Genomic DNA, 22016 nt, shown 5'->3' with positions numbered 1-22016 from the left:
GTATGTTTTTATGTAATGTAGCGAGGAGTTTAATAACTGCTGGAATGGAATGTAAACGCTGAGCTGGAGATTCAATGTCATCTGATTTCTTCCAGTAACTTTAACGCTTAATGAAAACGTGTCATACTTGTGGGAAAAAAAACAAACAGCTTGTCTCCTTGGCCTGTCTTCGTCTCGTTGCCATTTCACCAGGAGACATTGGCGAGGAAACCCTCTTGCGGCTGGTTTACACCTGCTTTTAAGAGGTTGAGAATTTTCACCGCAAAATAGAGGCGCTGTCACAGGAGGTTTTTGTACATACCACGGAATACATGATCAGGCGCACTTGACGTTTCCCCTCCCATCTCTTTTTGGGAAACTCCCACTATCCCCTTCACCCTCCCATGAATGCATATGCATAATGAAATTCAATTTGCCATTTTTAGCTCCCGCAACAGGCAGTCTGCGTTTTTTTATCAGTGCAGCCTGTTTGTACATGCTTTGCCATGCTTTTACGCGCACGTTGCGAAACAAATACACCTGAAGTGGACGCAAAAGCGTTAGTACATCTGGCCCTCACACCCTTCTCACCTCCGTGTTTTACCAAACACAACTGGATTCTACACAAACTATATGTTTTTAATATTCCTAAATATAGGAAGACATTATGCAGACTGTTTTCATAATCCAGAGCTATTCTATTCAGCCATCAAACATATCTACTTATCTACTTATTGTACGCTTACTGTAAGTGTGCATTGTGTAGCTGTCATATGTAGGAAACAATATAGAAAAATAAACATGTAATAGGAATAAATACTGAACTAGTATCAGATCAACAGATACACATTTTTAATAGATTTGGATTGGGGGGGCAAAAAACACAATTGTGACATTCCTATTTCTAAGCAGAAGTGACATTGCCGTTTACAGCAGTGTATTATATAATGAACACATCCTGAGGGGAGAAGAGTGGTTTGACAGAAGTGAAGTGAAAATGAATACCATCTTATGCACTGCAGAATGTTTTGCAAATGTAAATGCTCTATCTCACAACAATAAACCATCTGGTAAAATGTGGACAAAGTTAAAGTAGAGGGGTAAATAATTAAATTATTTATTTAAGAAGAAAAAAAAAGAAAACCTATTGCCAGCAGGTGTTTTTTTGTGATTTTCACAACTTTGCTTTGGGACAATAGAGCAACGCTGATAAAAAAGACAAATTTCAGGTAATACATTTGGGAGTTAGAGGAAGTCCTAATTTTGAATCCATCTAAACTGTCTGTGCATGGCAGATGTAAATCACAAAAACCCTGTACGATCACACCTGCATGTAGGAAAATAACTAGGTAGAGATGAAACATGCCATTTAATGGCTCGGTGAAAACTAAAGTGAAATGCCATCAGATGTTGAGTAAATTCCCAGAGGCAGTAGAAGCGTGTGTGAGTGTGCGGGTGTGTGTGTATGTCTGTGTGTGTGTGTGTGTGCGTGCGCCCATGTTTGTGGCATGTCATGCTTGAGCAGGATTGCTGCATTCTCCTGGGAGCTACAGGAGGGCTTGGTACAGGTGATTTATTCCTCCTAATCTGTCCTGCACAGTAGCAGGCGGCCGCCTTCCCTCAACCCAGCATAAGTGAGGTGCTATCATCTTACGTGATCATATTAATAGTCACCTGCAATTGTTATCGGCCCACACATCTTTGAGGTGGCAGCTACCTGTTCGGCAGCACCTGGACTCGTGCTGGGCACTGATGTCCTGACATCCAGTAGGAGTCCTGTTTTTGACCCCAAGGCCAAGTCAAGGGCACGAACAATCCCCACTGATGCCATTGCATTAATTAGTTATTCATTCTCCACCCCCACCCCTCTCCCTGCAATGTATGCCATTGTAATCTGGCTGGAAACTCCTGAGTTTAATGCCAGATGTTGTTTTTACTGGGCATTCATGGAAGCTGTCTGACTCGCCTCAGTGTTGTCTTACGATTATATGCAGAGAATGAGGAAAACATGTCATCCGCCATTGTTGTATATCTGTAAGTAGTGATAATTGGCTGAATTGTTTGAGATGGCGTGAACCAGTCATGCTTAGTTTAGTTTGAAAGGTGTCAACAGTAGGTGATTTGTCAAAGCCAACTGATCAGTCCAGAACTGATAATCTGTTCTCTTTTTGCTTGCGGGCTAAGTCAGCAATCACATTATTAAGTAAATTCTTCAATTGTGGAAGTCAGTTCTCCATGAAATGGTTGTAGGCATACAACCCCAATGTCTTTTGTGACAAACATGTATTGAAATGCACAGAAAGGAAGAAGAAAACAATGGTGTTGTAAATAATTTGTCAGGGCCATACCCTCGTCTGTATATCATCCCCCTCCCCACACACAATGTCAAATACAATTCAATTTCTGCCTCAGCATCAGCTTGGGCTCACACGGTCAAGCAAATGCCTATTTTCTGAATGGCCTTGGGGAGTTATGCTTTTCAGCTTATCAACTTTTATTAACCTTAGCAGTGAGGTTTGCTCTTTGATTTAGATTATTTGGGAAACACTGAAATTGGATTTTTTTTTTCTCACTCCTGCTGTGACATATGCTCAACAACTTGTTACACTAAGGAGGAAAAACTAAATGCTTGCTTTGGTTTGTTACTGCTAATATTTTATCATGAGAGCCAATAACAACTACTCCAGTTTCTTTTCTTTTTTCTCAGTAAGATGCAGAAAGTGACCAGGGACAACAAGGAGTTTGAGAATTTCTTTTTAAGAAATAGTTTTGTTGTGATAATTAGTGTTCCGCAATATAGCACCATGAGGAAAATGTAATGATCGTGTTGGATTAATATTAGGTTATGTTATCCAGAGACCTGAATGCTTGCTTTGCTCCTTTGTTCAAGATAAGGTATTATTTAAAGACTGAATGCATATTGAGCAGTTTAGCTTTATTAAAAGAAAGAAAATAAAGTCTATACAGCATGGGTAACTTCACAGAAAATACCTGCATACTGTGTTTGCACAGACCAGGCCTGCTAGGCTCCTGTCACATACACTGTCAAGGACAACAAAGTGTGAGGCTGTGAAAACTGCCCTTTGCATGAAGTGTGTATTTCCTTTTTCATTTTGCTTGGCAAGAAATTGTAGACTCCCGCCCCCCTGACTGGGCTCTGGATTATTAGCTTAAGCTCTCTAAAAATATCCCTTTGACTGTTTAAGCCTCTGACAGCAGCAACATCTCACACATTCTGATAGCTTTATACTAACTATGGCTGCAGAGGGCTCAGCCCGCCTTGTTATCTTTTACCTTGTTTGCACGAGGAGGAAAAGGAGGAGAACTCACACGCCCCAAAATCTGCAACAGTACTCTTTCCTTCAGAATCAGATTCGGAGCGGATCATTAGAGCCAACCATGCAATCATAGCAATCTTCGAACAAACAAGATGCTTTTTTGAGCACGAGAGGATTTTGCCCAGATGTCACTCAAAGCACTTGTCATTGTTGCGACAGCTGTAGAAGCACATGGACCGTCATTTTGAAAACCATCTACCACAACACACCAAAACAGCACACGTCAAGTGTGAAACATGCACAGCCTAAACACAAGGTTTTTGAATATTAATGCTGTAAGCCCCTTAAGGAATTATTACTTTTATTGCCTATCATTTGAGTTTTATTGACTTGCCTGTGTAGTTCCTGTAATTGTATATATACCACCGTACAGTATTTATCATACCAATATATTAGCTTTAGCTGAGCTTATAGTACCACATATTTTTGATGTTGGCACTCATAACAGCTCAGACATTAATAAATTCCTAAAAGGGATTACACTGTACACATGCCTCATCGACATCGCTTCAATTATCTTTTCTTCTAACACCCACACTCTCTCCAAAGGCTTTTCTCACAAATATTATAGCTGCTAACTAGGGAGAGACGGAGGGTGAGATAGAGGCATGTACTGCTCAACAGCACCATCTTTTCCAGCCTTCATTCATGTGTCTCTCTTAAATTATTTCAGATGAAATATCACTGTTTTGACAAGACATTTCTAAGCTGCTCATGTCCCTGTGAGATGCCTCATACTCGCCGGTGATGGAACGTTCCTGAGGAGGAAAGTCAATATGTGGTTTCAAATAAACGAAAACAAATGTGAGACCTAAGCCTTCAATAGGCTGACAAAAGTGAAGGGAGGGTAAAGAAAAAGACTACGCACCTTGACTCATTATAAAACCGCGTCTTGACTACAGCGGCTAATTGACTAGCCTCTTTGCCCCTGTGTGTGTTGAATGAGTCGAGTGGGGTGATGAATTGACATATTGCTGGCGCTGTGATGTTGATCCAAGGCAGAGAGCCATGAGGCTTTCCTCCAGGGACCAGTAACCTTATTGTTCCATGTCATCTCCTCCCCTTCTGTTTGAGGACTAGGTTGTCAACCTCTCCCCAAGGTCAGGCAAATACCAGCCCCCTTTCTGCAGATAATTGGATTGTTTTAAATCATAGCATCAACTTATTGCCCAGTCCGGGGTCAAAAGTGAATTAGTGCACGAGGTTGTCTGTCATAATTTGTGCCATCGTGCTGAACCGATAAGCAACAGCTTCTGTCCCCAGTTAAAGAATCATACCAGAGGTTTTGCAAGTTTTAGCCTACAAATCACATATTTGACATTACAGCTGACCATATTGCTAACCATGCTGGTTTGGGTTATGGTTTAGATGTTTTCCCTATTATTCCAAGCATTCATTACATTAATTTCTGTACAATATTATAAATCAATTAGCAGACCCTTAAACATCTCAAAAATACTGGTAGGGTTGTTTACATTGTTCATTACTGAACATATTCAAATGCATAGGTTTGTTTTGTTTCATTTATATATATATATATATATATATATATATATATATATATATATATATATATATATACTCACACACACATGGACACAAGGCCAAGCAACTCAGTCGGAGTTATGGGTTTTTGGCTGCAACTTTTCCATGAAGAACACTTCTGGCCAGACTTCTCTGGACAGTAGATGAGTGTAACTGCGTCCCACTGGTTTCTGCCAGTTCCGAGCTGATGTCACTTCTAGACATCTTCCAATTTTGAAGGGAATTAAGCTTGATGTGTTTTTAATCTGCACAAAGTTTCTTTGGCCAACCACTGCGTCTATGATCCTCAACGTTGCCCAACTTTTTGCAAGTCTACCTATAATAAATGATGCTGGTTTTAAGGCAAAGGGTAGTAACACCAAATATTGATGTGATTTAGATTTGCCTTTTGTTCACTCACTTTGCATTTTCTAAATTGATAAAATTAAACAATCATTATTTATATTTTTGAACGTGTTCTTAGTTTACAGCATTTTTTCACACTTGCCTAAGACTTTTGCACAGTACTGCATATAAATATATATTCCTACTGTTCCAGGTATCCATTGGTTTCCAATAATCTCTAAATTATATATATATAAACAATTAGCAGACTTGAAATGTGGGAAATGTTTTAACCTTACAAATCATGTTTAACATTTTTAACATTTTTGGTGAAACAATTCATATTAGGGATCTACCAATATAATTTTTTTTTAGTTCCGATACTATTTTCTTTTCATCAGCTTTAGCCGATGACTGATACGGGCTGCCGATTTTGGGAGCCGAAACTGCTTTTGCTCCCTCAATTTACTTCATAAAAATGTAACTCTGCCACACTGGATTTGTTTTTGGGAATCTGCTCTGCCATTTCTTTAAAAATAATAAACAAAAACACAGATCAGTGTCACTTCTGCAATCATCTTACATTCATATCACCCAAATTATATGTGCAATGTGCACAATATGGATGGGTGCACTGCAAATGATTAACTGTGCAAGAGTAAAAGGCTTTCATCAACATCTACAATATAGCCTTGATGATCCATTGCTTGCTGACATATTATAAGACAGATTTAATCAGGTCATCACAAAATGTCCTTTGTCAACACAATAATTTAAGAAAACAATAACCCTGAAGCCAATGAAGTAAAGTATCGGCCCAATATATCGGCTGGCCAATAAAATCGGTCTATCACTAATTCATATGCAGGCAGTGAGTTTTGGATTTTTTTTTTTCCAGGCAACTGTTGGTTTCTATTCATTTTCATACAATATGAAAATCCAATGGAAAACTCTTGAAACATGAAACTCGTGAGTTGTGTAATCTAGTTAATCTGGTTTCAACAGTCTACTAATCTACTTTTTAATATTGTATGGTCATGAATGGAAACCAATGGATACCTGTAGCAGTAGGAAAAATACATCCAAATATCTAAAACTATACAGCATTAATTTGGATTAGACAACTTAATCAAGTTTCAAGAGTTTGCCATCCCATTCTCATGCCATACTTAAATCAATAGAAGTTAATGGCTGCCTGAATTGTTTAAAAAACAAAAATAGATCTCAAAATCTAAAACTACAGTATATATTTGAAAAAGTTAAGCATCAATGTGAAGTTTACATGATACAGGATAAAAAACGTGCATAAACTCTTGTATGGGCCTTTTAAGTGCACCTGTTAGGAGAAAAAAGAAACATGGTGGGTGTTGAATGCCTGCAGTGTTGGGGATTCCCCCATACCAACACATATTCAAGATTTCAGTGACGGTTTCATGGCTGGAGGCTGACGTTGTGTTACCTCATGCTGTCGTGGTAAGATGAGACAAAGTGGGGCAATAGATTAAATGTGTGGGCTACATGTCTATTAAATTAGGGGTTGGCAGAGCAAAACTAACTCAGGTTACTTATTCTCAAGTGACATGGCCGCACATGTGAGGAGGGAAGGCAAACGAGATGTCTTTACTTCACGTCTGGAGTGTGACATTCTGCTCTGTTTGTGACTTTGTAATTAACTGCTCATTTGTGTGTTTTTGTTCCTTTTCAGGAGGCGGCCACATTTGCCAAAGAGCTGGGCTTTGAGGTGAGTTGACCGGCAATTGCACACTAAACAGATCCTAAAGGTTTATTTTTGCTGATAATGAAGTTCTTTTTGGACAGTGATTGATGTGCTATTATACTCTCCAGGCCTTGCAGCAGTTGCTATGGAAACCTGGCAGTCGTCATGGTTTCTTTGTTCAGCCAGCTCTCTGTTATGACGCACTCTGCTAGGTCTGCACCCAACATCGCCTACAGATGTTATTTATTGAATTTTGAAAAGCCTCTTGGGAAGCTGAGAAGTTGGGCATGGTTTCAAGCCTTTCTTTGCAGGCTCGGGGCTCATCAGGTTGCCTGGTTAAAAAGCCTCCTCATTATCTTCATTGCACTTAGGGATGATACTGTATGTTTTCCCTTCACTGCTATGGCATTACACCACACTGAAACACACTGTCTTTTAATAACCAAATTACAGCCACCTGTGGTTTTAGATTATGGAAAGGAAAATAACAGCGCTTGTTTCCCCATAGAATGTGCTTTAAAGTAGGGCTGCCTCTTACATGTAAAATGAATGTTCCCTTGGTCTATTTTCTGCTTGTATTTTGCATATTCCTCGTGCTGCTTTTAAAATGTTAAATCAAAACCACAAATAGCCTGTGTGTGTGCGTGCGCGTGTGTGTATGTATGTGTTTCAAATGGGCTCAGGTATTTTAAGTGCCTTCTCTCTTTCAAAGGTAGAGCTGCCTTGAGTATAGCTCTGCACTGTGTGAATAATTGTCATCCAGAATCACTAACGGTGTGATCAACGTGACTGGAATAGAAATGCAGTCCTGATGGCAGTGACAGGTTTAAGAGAGGAGAAGGGATGAAGGCAGGAAAGGGGGGGCTTATATAAAAAAAACAAAAAAAAACAAAGAGCAAAGTGTAGACTGTCCTAGTAGTTACAATTCTTTGACATTTTCCATGTCAACCTAATTTGCCAGAACACTCTGAAAAATTGCATTGGATGAATGTGATTTCTCAGATAACATCAGTGTGGTGTGTACTGTACTTACTGCATTTCTAGATGGTTGCAGTTCAAACAGGTTCTTCACAGTAGTCTTTTTTTTCTTGTCACTTTCGGATGACAATTTTACTTGCCCACATTCTGTACTTGTACACTGACAAGTCTTCAAAATCAATATATAGATCGTATTGTTTCTAGAACTTTGTTTAAAGCAAGAAGTTACATATTAATTGTTGAACCAGCATTAGTGGAGGCAATTTCTCAATTACACTTGCACATTACACTAATTTAAGTGCAGAATAACTCTATAATTGGTATAATAAGGATATTTTTCCAACGCTTCTATACAATGTGTCAAATGTGTGTGAAATCACATGAAATAATAAAAAGGAGCTTTAAGATCTTGGAAATAGTAGTTTGACAAAAGATTCTTGGCACTTACTGGAAATATTCTGGAGCTTTCAGCTGTATCCAATGGCCTTCATAGGCAGAAGAAGTTTGCTCAGTTGTCATGGTGATTGTTAAAGGATGGTCTCTTGTGTTCCATCCAACCACCTGTTATCATGTGACCAAAATTACGTATCAAAACGTCTCCATGACAACCAAGCAAACTCCATCCTCCAAAGAAAGTGGAGAGATGCTGAAAGCTCTGGAGTATTTTTCGGGAAGTGGTTATTGTTTTTTCAAATCAACTTCCATTAATATCTATCCAACAAAATTCAAGATTGCAAACTAGAGGTACTCTTTTTTACATCATCCAAATCAATCATTAATTTTGGCAACAGACCTTTTATTATTATAAATTATAACACAATGTAATCACAAATATGATTCTACTATAAGACAAACAAAAACGAATGTTTTTCTTATTGTAGAACAGAAAATATTTTATTACTGTTATTCTGTCAAATGTACACTAGTGTGTACAGAAGTGTGTATTTGTATGCAGTGTGACTCTTTTAGGGCCAGTGAGGTTCAGCTAATCGGTTAGTTGGGCACTTTTGAGGGATACTATAATTGGATATTGTTGTAGTTGCTGCCCAGTTGTCAATATCTGACAAGATACACTTGAAATGTATCCTGAAACAAAAAAATGACTAACAAAAATGACAGCAGTAGTGGCCGGGTTGCATCAGTGAGTAGAGCAAGCGCACGTGTACTTCGAGGCATATGCCTTGATGCAGAGGTCCAGGGTTCGAATCCGACCTCTGACGATTTCCTGAATGTCTTCCCCCTCTCTCACCTAGCTGTCCTGTCGATAATTAAAGGCGGAAAAGCCCAAACAAATCTTTAAAAAAATATGAAAATGACAGCAGTACTTCTTCAATGTAAATACAAGGTAAAAAAAACAATCAGCCGATCGGAACACAGTGGCCTGATTGTAATCTGTTTCCCTTTTAGATGCTTAAAGAACTATCTACATCAAGCTCTCTGATTGAATCTTTCCCTGACAGTGTTTGTCAAACAGCCTGCAGTGGAGACGATCCCACTCTCACCGGCTTCAACACAAAAACACAATTTGAAACCCTTGTGAAGCTTTTATATTTCATGCTTTGTTGATTTAGGTCCGATCAATTGTCACATAATTGTAAATATTGCTATTTGTCAGCAGTAAACTACACTGACCAAATCGTTTGACAATTCATCTGTTTTGCAGTCACGTTATTTTTCTGCATGCCGTAGGAACTTTTCAGGTAAGTGTTTCTGCCATGCAAAAAGGAGGAAGTTGTATGTATATGTGTGTTTATGTGTGTGTAAAGCTTGTCCTGCTCAACAGCCGTGATGCTCACCCTACCATCTCTGGCCCTTAGAACCTTTTAGCTCCTAAACCTGAGTTGAACGCTTTTTTTTATGTCGGCGAACATAAAACCAAGTGGTGACAATGTGCCGAAGCCTTGTGTGGTTTTGCATTCAGTGTCTGGAGGAGTGCTTGTGGTTACATCCAGTCACAGTGACAAATTGCCTTCTTTTTTTTTACCATTGCCTGCTAACAGCCTCTGTATTAACCTCACCATTAGCACTTACTTAGAGTGTTACACCCATTTTTCCTCGGCCCATGGTCTCCCCGGACCTCTCAGGGCTGATTAAAGGACATTTGGGAGGCATTTAGAGGTGTAAAAGCTCATTGGTTTGAGTGAGCCAGTGTGGCTGGTGGTATTGGGTTGGAGCCGGTCTCTCCGATTACTCCCATAACCACAGTATTTGCTCGCCCTGAAGGTGCTCGAGTATTAGCTTTGACACAGATGCTTGAGGCGTCTACAACCCCTAATGCTAGCTCCTCAATGTGATGTATTATGGAAAAGCGGAGTCCACCCCACTGTGAGATGACGATAAAGACATTCCACCTGCTCATAGTACATCATGATGAGTTAATAATAAAGTAGCACTGACAGGTGTGTTTTTTTGTATCCCTCTCATGATCAAAGGCAAGCACTCCGGAGAGTTCTGTCGTCTCCAGGCGATAATATCCATTCTGTGCAGATGCTAAGGAGAGATGGCCTGTTTCAGGAAGAGAATGATACAGTACACGCACCACCTATCCCTTCAGCTCAGAAGTAGCTTTATCTGACAACAGCATATCTTCACACGCTTATTTTCATCTCACTTAAGGAATATGACATTCTAATCTTTCACAGCTCTCCTGTAACTGCATGGAAACATCATTGAGCGCTTCTATTGATCTTTTTCGAAGCAGTTTCATAGCCCATCTGGTTTCATTATCACTTGATCCGTCTGCCAGGATTTGAAATATCTGACCCCTCTCAGTCACGGTTGTGATCTTTGAGTTACTCCTCCGAAATTTCACTTCACAATGAATTCATTCAACTTAACATATTAACCCAGTGGTTTGGTGTTTTTACAGACAGATGACATTGCAGAGATTGCAAAGAAGACCCAAAACCTCCCCAAGGAGAATAAGAAGAGGCAGCGAGTAGTGGTCTTCACCCAGGGCAAGGATGACACTGTTGCAACTGTTGGTAGGCCATTTTTTGTTTTCCGTTCAACCCATATTTCCACCTATGTACTGTATCACTTAAAGCCATCCCAACTTTGGCCTCTTTTGGATATCTTTACCCTTCACTTAGACCTCATATCTCAAAACTGCAGAATGCAGCCTTAAATAGATAGTAGATTGCTGACTGAAGAGAGCCCAACACTATCAGTAATTTCTTTGAAGTTTAACCTGAAATATTGACCCCAGATGTTGGAAAAAAGAATGCTTGCACTACATTCCGTCATTTCAGTGCATAAAAGAAGTGTGGGGGATGCAAAAAGCAGGCATTGATTTGTGAAGTACTTCTAACTTTGTCTTGGACAGACTCCAGGCCAGTCCTCAGCAATTTTTAATGCTTCTCTTACACCTTAAGAGTCCTGCAAAAGGCTGGCCGAGGGACCTTGAGGAGAGGTTGACAACAGTAGTCCTCAGTATAAATCAATCCAATTTCCTTTGATGTGATGTGTATTTGTTAGTGGGACATTAAAAGGCAGTGTCACCATAATTGAGCAAGCGTTGCCAGTTTAAGCGGTGTGGGTAGATACGATAGTTTCCGATTACTACTGGGAGCTTTTGCTTGGAGCCACAGGGTGTCTCTCCTCATTGCCCTTGCAGTTCACAGTAGTGCACGGGGAGAGATGGCCTCAGGTAAAGACTCCAACATATCACTCATCACTGGGGACTGCAGAGCAGCACAGCTGCAGCAGGACTTTTAGCACTGCAGGACACTGTCTTCACATGTGTCCACTGTCCTCAATTTCATTGCTGGCATGAGTATTTACGAGCTGAAGCTTTGTACAGTATGTCACCGAAGGCATTATTCATCAGTCAATGATTAATCATGTCTTTTCTGTATTAAATCTATATTGTTTTTCCTTCTTATTGCCTGAAAAAGTGTGCAGCCATTTTGGCAAGGACTCTCAAGAGACTATCTTTGTATGATAAAAGTTAAAGTGGCTGTAATCAACATCTTTATATTACAAACGTATGTAATCTGAAAAAGGAACCCACTTAACTATTACCCAACTCTGCAGTTCTCCTCAGCTCTCCAAATATTTTTAATCTTTTAAATTGTTTTAGTTTTACAGCCTGCAACTTTACAATTTTGGTTCACTCTCATCAGTGTTGTTTACAACTGCAGCAGGCCACTTTAGCGGCTAGCTGGTGAACATAGTAGAATTAGCAGCTAAAAGCTAGATAGTTCCCTCCTGGGGTTGGTAGAGAACAAAAACTGAGCTAAAAGGAGAGGGAATATTGGACTTTGATCAACCATCAGGTGGACATTTATGAATACTTAATTTATCAATAGGCTAAATTTTAATAGTGTAGCATTATTGCCCAGTCCTAATTAATAGCACGTATTTAAAATAATAAAATGTAATTTCTTTTTTTTTTTTTTTTTCCAAAGTAGAATTCCTGGAAGTACATTTCCAAAAAAGAAATCTTTAAGCAGGAACCCGACAGTTAAAAAGAGCAACAATCAATTCATTGTGCTGGAGGTGATGGATAATTCCTGCCTGCTTCTCTCATTGCTCCTGCATGAAGACAGAGCTGTACGCCGCTGTGAACTTTATATAAAATACATGATGAATGCAGGCGGGATGAAAGACAATGTGTTTCAGATGTCATCTACAAAGGCAAACATGATAAATGTCATTGACTGTGTTATCATTGCACTGGAACAGTTACAGTAGTACTCTGTGTGTGTGTGTGTGTGTGTGTGTGTGTGTGTGTGTGTGTGTGTGTGTGTGTGTGTGTGTGTGTGTGTGTGTGTGTGTGTGTGTGTGTGTGTGTGTGTGTGTGTGTGTGTGTGTGTGTGTGTGTGTGTGTGTGTGTGTGGCTATTCATGCCAGCCAAATAAATGTCAATGTAAAAAGAGAATTAAAGATTTTCATTTCCCAGAGGCGGCGCTCTAATAAACTTGATCTCTCATTTTGTTTGCAATTTGTCTTCCTGTCAGGATTTGATCATTTGCCAGCCTCTGCATGTCATGTTAAACCATTTTATAGTGATTAAGGATGGGAGAATGCCTTCCTCCATGGTATAATTCTCCAAAAAGAGATGTCAATGTGTTATTGTTCTTTTTTTTCTGCTCTTCATTTGGAGCCTTTCATCACACCACCACTTCAAACGTGCCTTTTAAGAGCTGGGAGCAGGGGAAATGGCCCTTTATTTAGCTGCCACTGACACTGCTGAACTACACTGGGCTTTTGCTTATACACCCATTAAAGCAGTAATTAAGATCATTGTGCCCTGATCCTTAACAGTGAGCAGATCTAATAAACAATCATTCAGTGGGGGTAGTCGCTCTAATCGCTGATAAGGACTTGATAAAGCCTGACTCTGCTCCTCTGCGAGTTTTAGGGCTCTCAAGGGGGCCAAGCAGGCAGATTTCAACTTTGGAAAAAAGACCCGGTCTATACATGCTAATCACATGAGTAAATCAATGTGGAGTAAATACTGGCTTTAAGGCAAAATGCTCTTTTCTTAGAGCAGGTTTATTTGTCATTCTCCCCAAAGTTACAGTAGATTAAATGTTGCAGAATTATTTTAAAATCTACTTGAAGACATCTTAGTAGTCTGTTTAAAAAGTAGGATGTTTATGTTTTATACTTCATGAAGGACAAAATCAATTAACATTCTGGGCTAAGGATAAGACCTCTTTTTCCTTGGCATCTCACGGTTAAGTGTTTTCTTTCATGTCTCCCTGAAAGGATATTTGTTGGCGATGATCTTTTGCCTGTGGTTACAGTAATTACAGGCATATGTATTCCTTTTTTTTTTCTAACTCAATTGTGAACAAAGATGCTGGTTATGATTGAATGTCAAATTGCTCCTAACCTGTTGCGTTTGCCAAGAAAGCAGTAACGTTGTTTTCCACTCCAGTTTGGCTGAAATGCAGCAGGAAATGTTCCAGAAGAAGTCTTCTCTGGGAAGTTTCTCAAATAAAGATGTTTTACTTAAACTCTTGAGTATTTTAGCTCATGCCTTTTTGCGTAGTGGTCATTTAGATGCTCGGGATATGAAATTATGTTTCACTTGTTTTGCAGATGATAAAGTGTGACAGGATCAAAGTTAATTTGAATGATTTGCCAACTATTTGGTCTACCTGCTTTCAGTCAAAGCAACAATAGTAAGCGTTGAAACAAAGTGGAGTGTGTAATAATTTCAGAGTCAGAACAACCCTCCATGTGCTCATTTTCCAATAAAGCCAAGGTCATCTTATTTGCACGTACAGTCGCCATCTTTTAACAGGAGAGCATTTTCTCAGTCAGTGTTGTGCTGTGAATTGGCATTGTTAAAAAGAATAGCCAATAATAAAGGACTTAATTGATACTCATTTCAAAGAGACGTCTGTTAAAAGAATTTCTTAAGTTTAATCACCACCATTTAAGAGTTGTTATGAGAGAATTATGAAGAGAGAATTAACAAAAGCACACAATTATAGCTTACTCAGAGAAAGTATTTGAATTCCTTCAAGGCTTTTTTCAGTTATTTTTTTTTCTCTGTTGCAAGTTACCTGTCGAAGCACAGCTATACTACACTCCCACATATTCCACCAATCTGCTGCTTTACTCATTTTGTCAAACAAACTCTAGGAACAAGAATATGTTAGTGTAAAAAGGTACAGCAGAGTTTTATTGATTAAAAATAACAGTGAAACGAGTTCAGCAAAGTGATGTTTTCAAACATTATATAAGCCAGCAACAACTAGTATTCTAGTCTAGTATTTTGGCAGGAGTTTTTAATTTTTTTTTTTATTGCTATTTCCATGACAGATTTTTGCCAATGAGATCTTTTGTTACAGGCGGCTGGGGAATTGTTGGACTGTAACCCGAGTTAACATGTCAGTCAAATTTAATAATTTGCATCAATGATGTCATGTGAACTTTCCTCTAGCAGCAGAGTACACAACTTTAAAACTGAAATATTATATAGAGAAATATTGTAAGTCTATTCTGCCATGCTTTTAGAAGCGGTGCTCACACAAACTTCGGTAAATGCCATCAACAGCATTGAGCTGCAGGAATGTTAAAAAGCATGTATTTTAGGTGCTGCAATTCAAATTCACATGTTCACATCTGTTTGCTAACTATTTAAAGCATTTCTAAGAACACCACAATACTTATGCTAACGTCAGCATGCTAACATGCTCACAATGACAGTGTCAACATGCTGGGGGTTAGCAGGTAATGTTTATAAAAGTAATTGTGTGCACATCTCACCCTCTGGCACGTGCAGGTCAAATTAAAAATACTAAAGTAATGTCCACAGCACTGCTTTAAACTCCCTAACATGGTAATGTTTGCCATGTTCCCAGAGTGTTAGGATGCTAACATTTGTAAGCACTAAAGTACAGCTGAGGCGGACGGGAATATAATTAGTTTTCCAAGTTTTTCTTTTCATTCACTCATTTTTCTCGAACAATCAACAATGTTGCAAGACAAAACAAATAACACCAAAAAAAAACACAACAAATATGTAGGGGTGTGTGTGTGTATATATATATCTATCTACATAGGTGTGTGTATATATATATATATATATATATATATATATATATATATATACTGTGTGTGTATATATAAGCAGGTGGAAGCAAATAGCTTATTTAGTCCTGCCTTATTTAGAATTCCATTCCTATGTTTTGTCTATTCTTTTCTTTAAGTATTGAGTCCTAAACCAACATATTGAAAAAATAAATGAAATTTAGACCTGATGACGGTGCTAATATCATGGCACTCCATTCAGTAGTTGTTGCGATATTTCACATTGCCATCTCAACAGCCATGCAGCTAGCATGTCCAGAAATTGCATGCTAGCTGTAAAACAATGTAAATACTTAAAGGACTTATCGATTATCCAGATACTGTTTGTAAGTTCTAGTTATAGGTTTTTTGTAAAGACTAGAGTGGCGATTTCTTATAAAACAACAGAGGAACAAAAGATGCCCAATGCATGTTAGAGTGGGATACAATCAAAAATGCCTAGTTAATTTAAAGGATTTTAAAAATAATCCAAACCCAGAACTGCTAATTGCAACAACATAGCAGTAGGTCTAACATATTCAAATTTGTTCAGTGAATTCTGACACCTCTGGATGTAGTGTTATCACAAAGATGAGCTTCATGCGAGAGGTTACCTAGTTACACACTGTCTTTCTAATAAGACATGACTGCTCGTACCACCCACTCACTGAAGAGGTTAACCATTTCTTTTAACTACCGCAAACATATTTACACAGTTATTTATATCTGGTTTCTCGGGTCTAATGAAAAGCAGAATCTGTGTGCTGAACAAGTGCAGCAGCCTCAAACTTTAAAGCATCCGCTTTTATAGCCGCAAAGTGCAGCGCATGAACACAACCACATTTGAACGGTTCTTAACTGTCGAATAAGTGACATAACTGTAATTTATTATGAGCACATTTTCCATTGCGTTTAATCATTTTAAGAGGGAAGAGGATTCTCTAGCTTCATCTGTGGCATTAAGCAAAGTCGTTAGGCTACTAATTAGCTGATCCTAAACGGATTCTTGTCTCATTGTAATTTATTATCAACGTGACACCATACTTTTTCAAGACAGACATTTGGACTTGTTATAGCAGGAAATCCCAGGTGGAACTAATTTTGTTAACAATGGCTCCGTTCCATCAAGTGTCCACGTGAAACTGACAATGACCTGCCGTGCACAATACCAGCAACCTGGAACCAGTTCAACCAAATTGATGCAGTTGTTTTTATCAATTGCATATCAACCATGGTTATCATCACAAGCCAAAATGTCTGCTGTGAAAAAGGTCTATCTCCTGTTTCACTTTTAAAGAGAACATTTTATTAAATCTCATTATGAAACACATTATTAAACACACTATTTATCTGATACATCTTCAGTACCTGACAGTCCTAATACAGTCCTGTTCTGCTCTGTGAGATGTCATTTTTAACTGCAGCTTGATGAGGTTTCTCTCACAGTTAGTGTATTGCAGTAATTTCCTTGACAACATGTGTTGATAAGCATGGCTGAAGGTTGTGTAGCTTTTGCCCTGTAGGACGACAGCAGAAATGTATTAAAAAACTGGTAAGGCGGGGGGTGTCTTATCTGCAGCGCAGATATTTTGTGAGCCATTGTTGGATTAGCAGGGAGCCTCATTAAACAACTTTTTGTAGTTTTTTTTTTTTCTCGTGTTCTCTGTAAACTTCCAACCTTTTTTCTCAATAAGAGGTCTGTCAGCCTCCTCGTGTTCCTTTTATCCACATGTCAGTCTTTTGTCTCCTGCACCTTTTTGAAGGTTCACGTCGACACCAGAGCCCTCAGATTGTTTGAAGATTGTGTGTGTGGTTTAGATTGTTCTGACATAAGTTGCTGATTTAATGTCACTCTACACCTCGAGACGTTGTCATCTGGTAGATTTTTGTTTTCCCCCCCCCACCCCCTCTTTTAAACTGGGAGTCCCTTTGAAGTGCATATGCTACTGATAATTGAAGCAATATAATCCACTGAAGATAATAAAGACCCTCATTTAATGGATTCCGTTTTGAACTGAAACGACTTACAGCAACTGTTCTTGCATTTTTTTTATTCATCAGAGTACTCACCTAAAGCTAAATATTTAGAGATTTTTTGCATTTGATCATCGGGGACATTTTTTCAAGCCACTGCAGGGCATTGCATGATTTGTTTTACGGAAGTGTCCCTTAGTTTAACATTGTCATTGGTGCTAAAACAATAGTTGAATAGTCCATTTGTCCGTCACAACCAGTTGTCTACTGTATGTTATTTAGCAAGCAAACATTCACTGATTACAGTGAAAATGTTGTTCAAAAGTCTTTCCCCAACTTTAAAAAGTGTTAGCTTATATTCAGCTTTGGTGACCATGATGCTAAGTGAAGTTCACTGTCCTAGCAAGGCCAACTTTCTTGATGACTCCCTTTGAGTTACTCCATATTTATTATGTTGTTCATATGTACTATCAGTCACAATCTTCTAGTTCGCACGTCATTAATAAGCGATAAAACTCTACAATGCGTCGCTGAAGTCAAATGACCAACTATCTCCAATTAAAACCAAGCCTTGCTGTGTGAAATGACCTATGCTTTTTTTTTTTTTTTTAAATAGGAAGTTACCATCAAATAATAAGCTCAAACTTGGGAGAAAAAGGAAAACAAACCCACTAGTGTTCAACTTTAATTAACAGCCCTCTTGTTTTTCTGACCACAGGTGAGAAGGTGACCATGTTTCCTGTTTTGGACATCGACCAAAACAATATTGTGGACACTAACGGAGCCGGAGACGCCTTTGTGGGAGGTACGGCATGAAAATCATCCTCAACACAGCTTGATTTTTGTGTACAATCCCAATTAACCTTTGATACTGGCCAACTATGTTACGTAGTAATGCCTCCAGATTATATGAGCCTGACATTTAGCCTGCTGTTTTTACTCTGTACGAGCTGATCATAGCACCACCCGTCATCATTTTGGTCCTGTTGAGGATGAAACGGCATTGTGCTTTTATCTAAAAACCATTAGTATCTGGCTCATATTTAGTGGGAAATGCTCCCCAAACATTTTTGGAGGGGATGGATGGTTACAGGTTGACCTCTGCTTTTCTGTGTACCCAGGATTCCTCTACGCGTTGGTCCAAGATAGAGACTTGGAGGAGTGTATCCGGGCTGGACACTACGCCGCCAATGTCATCATCAAACGGGTCGGATGCACTTTCCCAGAGAAGCCAGACTTTCACTGATGCATCCAAGCACTGCACCTTTGTCTTTTCCATAAGATACTTGTATACGTATGCTTCAGGATTTTATGTACATTTTTTCTATTTACAGTGACTGCATGGGACTAAGTACTGCAGCAAATATGAAACTCAGATGTTTAAATACAACACAAACAATGTACTAGTATCAAATAGTGGAATAAAATGGTAATGTTTAAAGAAGCATTCCACTGAAAATCTATATTTTGAGTATCAAAAACTAAACGCCTGTTGTTCTGAAAGGTGTCCAAATTTATCACCACATTAACACTTTTCACACCACTTTTCCACCGTTTAACTGTATGTTCTTCATGTTACACACACTCTGGATCTCCACAGCAGAGCTAATCACTCCCAGTGTCTTAGCACCACTTCCTCATAGCTCTGAAACTTTGCTGGAAGTAGTGTATGTATTTATTTATTTATTATTCGCAAAGCAACGGAAGTTTGGATCATACTGAAGAAATGGATCAGTAGTAGAGAAGCGCATTATCCTGCAGGATAGGTTTGGACATTTTTTACGGACGTGTTGCTCTAAAAAGTTTGTTGTTTGCTCCTTAATGAAGGACGGCAGCTGTAGTCGGCATCGCTTCACAGAAGTTACCAACGATTCTAATGGTGATCCAGAGTCACGGCCAAAAAAACGTCCACAGAAAATTCCTGCTTCATAATCCACTTCTCTGCTGTTGATCCTCATACTGAATATTTTCCAAACTATTTGCCAATAATTTGCTAATTACATTGCTTCTATTGGATCTTCTGAGCTATGGGCAGGCAAGTGTGCCACTGAAGTTCTGTATTTAGTAGTGCAAACTATGAGTGTCATCATGAATCAGAAAACCACAAACGTTTTCAAGACTGCAGGGGTTGAGTGTTGTGATACTACATACTTTAAAATATAGTACATTTTCAGTTGAGTATTACTTTAATATTCAGTTGTCATGCAGTTTATGGATGGGGCTCCATTATGGGTGGCTTTCCATTTCCAAAAGTGACAGTTTTAACTGCGCTAAACTGCAAAGAGCTTCTGTTATCATACAAATAAAAAATATCAAACTCATATTCCCAAGATACTCCTATACAAAAGCAAAGTTAGTTTTGACGTATAAGTAGTTTACCAACAGTCAAAGTTTTTTTTAAATACACACAAAAACAAACCTCAAATACAACAGGGTTTGTGCATTTCCCCATTATTTAATCAGCCAGAGGCTCCCTCATGCTAATCACTTTTGGACAGCTCAACACTCTCCATTATAGAGGGAACTGGGGGGGTGGGGAGACCGGGACCAGCCTGGTGTCCTGCTCCATTCACCCCCACTCATGCATGTTGGGTCCTCGTTGGACTCTCGGGGTCTGGCGCTGCACTGCGGGGCTACAGGAGATCATTTTTCTCAGTTAAAGGATTAGAGGTTGCTCTTCATGGCGACCATTTGTGGGACCTGAAAATTAGACTGATCCTTCGTACCCAACTGTGCTGTCGCTGGGGGTTGGAGACAAGGATCAGAGGGAGGCCCCTCCCCTCCCAGTGACTGTGGGCCAGCAAAAGTGTTGGGCAGTGTCTCAAATGTTGTGGAAAATAATTCAAGACTCATCTGTTCTACAAAGACGTGTGATGGAGAATAAACATTTTTTGTTCCTCTAGAAAAACCTGTTACATCATATTTCTTTTATTTTCTCCGAGCGTGACAGGAGGAATGCAGTTTGTACACTCCCTGCACCAGAGCTCCCTTTTTTGTAATGAGGCGTAGTTTATGCATTTATGTTAATCGGGGGCATCTAGGTGAAAACATTCTCCAGCCAAAATATTATTAACAACTTTGAGACACTTCTTTTTCATCAGCATTTTCTTAAGGTTTCACACAGATGCGCTTTGAAAAGGACCACATTTCTGATTGGGCAAGATCACACTCCATGGCAGCTGGTTCATTTGCTTCTCAAGATGACAGATGGCAAAACACAAACACAAAAAGAGGGAGCCATGATCAAGTAATGAGAATGCCTCCCACAATAAGGAAACTACTAAACATACTTTTCCTGGTAAACTTTTGCTTTGCTCAATGAATGCAATAAAAGCAAACGTTAAATCTGTGCATTTATTTTACATTTTACAATACTATGCTGTCTGATTTGTAAGCCACAGTGGACCCAAGGCATTTAGAAAATATTTAATGTCAATTATTTTGCATAGCAGCAATACAAAATCTCTTCATTTACTGTTTTAACTTAAATATGCTGTTAACGATTAGAGAGAGGCCAAATTTGACTTTGTGATACTCGCTTACAAAAGTGAGTTCATGACCACAATATATTTTTCTGAATGCAGGAGTAGCTGGGGCCCTGGCCAGTGTTTTGCCCCGCAGATGGGCAGCAGTGTTTGAACACCAGTGTGGCAGTTGGCAGGGATTGAGGAGGGGGATGGGCAGATTGCAATGGCACATGCTCCAATTCAAATTATCCCTGGACCCATGCAGCAGTGAAGGACCTGCTGGGGCCCAGGGTGGCATTCATTGTAACCAGACACAGGCAGGTTTGGTCAGTGCCTCTATCATGACACCAGTCCTACACGCAAACAGGAACCCCTTTTATTCACATTTCACCTAGTTTAACACAATTTTACAGCAGCGCCTCAATGAAATAAGATTTTATTTTTCAATGTTTACTCGAAATCATCAGTAAATAGATTAAAAGCAATTTTAAGGACTTCATGGCAACAAGACAATTAATGATATAAACACTGTAAATGGGGAAAATGCAGGTAAATAGAAAACACCAATGCAGTCTTTAAGGTAATAAGAAAAGCATAGCTAAAGATGCAGCCAAATGATACTGCTATTAACGTGAATTAAATGAATGCTAATCAAATTACACATCAAATGTCTTTTTTTAGAAGGGTTTTCAGTTGAGATCTTTTTAAAGTCACCTCTACAGTACAGTATGTGTTCATAATCTGTTGGGAAGTTACCAATTATCCCTCTAATTACATCTGTATTACTGCATGAAAAATTGGCTTTCTGGGATTTCTGATGCTGCAAAAGAGTTGTTGAATGAGCGAGGGGAGCGTAAATCTAAATACTGAAAATGTTATGATCTACATTATTGCCAGCAACTATTGCTCTTCCTTGGGCATGGTGAAGTTAATTAGCAGATTATGGTGTTAGGAAATGATACCCTACACTGCCCTGTAAAATGTATGTGTTTATGTCAGAATAACTCACATTGGATCTTATATCTATACTACACATCAATGGAAGTTAAAAATGCCCTTAGGGAATAAATGTTAATGTGGGTGTTATGAATGGGTGACATGGATGTCTAAGCCTGCCGAGACTGATGCACCAAAAATATGAAGTGTAAAAATGTTCCTCTTGGC

The 22016-nt window shown here is 39.0% G+C and overlaps 1 protein-coding gene and 1 long non-coding RNA gene across 3 annotated transcripts in view; one reads left to right on the top strand and one right to left on the bottom strand.

Moving 5' to 3' along the window:
• Nucleotides 1-19290, top strand: part of LOC116671388 (adenosine kinase) — a 104232-nt gene extending 84942 nt beyond the window's left edge. For both annotated transcript variants that reach the window (XM_032502623.1, XM_032502625.1), the window contains exons 8-11: nt 6892-6927; nt 10751-10865; nt 18104-18190; nt 18507-19290. In XM_032502623.1, the coding sequence (XP_032358514.1) occupies nt 6892-6927; nt 10751-10865; nt 18104-18190; nt 18507-18631 (363 nt within the window). In that variant the 3' untranslated portion in view covers nt 18632-19290. The remainder of the gene's footprint in view (nt 1-6891; nt 6928-10750; nt 10866-18103; nt 18191-18506) is intronic.
• The window catches only part of LOC116671399 (uncharacterized), a 59479-nt gene that overhangs the window by 35638 nt on the left and 1825 nt on the right, over nt 1-22016 (bottom strand). The gene's annotated exons all lie outside the window — the stretch shown is intronic.

The sequence above is a fragment of the Etheostoma spectabile genome, chromosome 21 (genome assembly GCF_008692095.1).
Source record: "Etheostoma spectabile isolate EspeVRDwgs_2016 chromosome 21, UIUC_Espe_1.0, whole genome shotgun sequence".
Lineage (NCBI taxonomy): Eukaryota > Metazoa > Chordata > Actinopteri > Perciformes > Percidae > Etheostoma > Etheostoma spectabile.
This window is presented reverse-complemented; position numbering and strand designations above follow the sequence as displayed.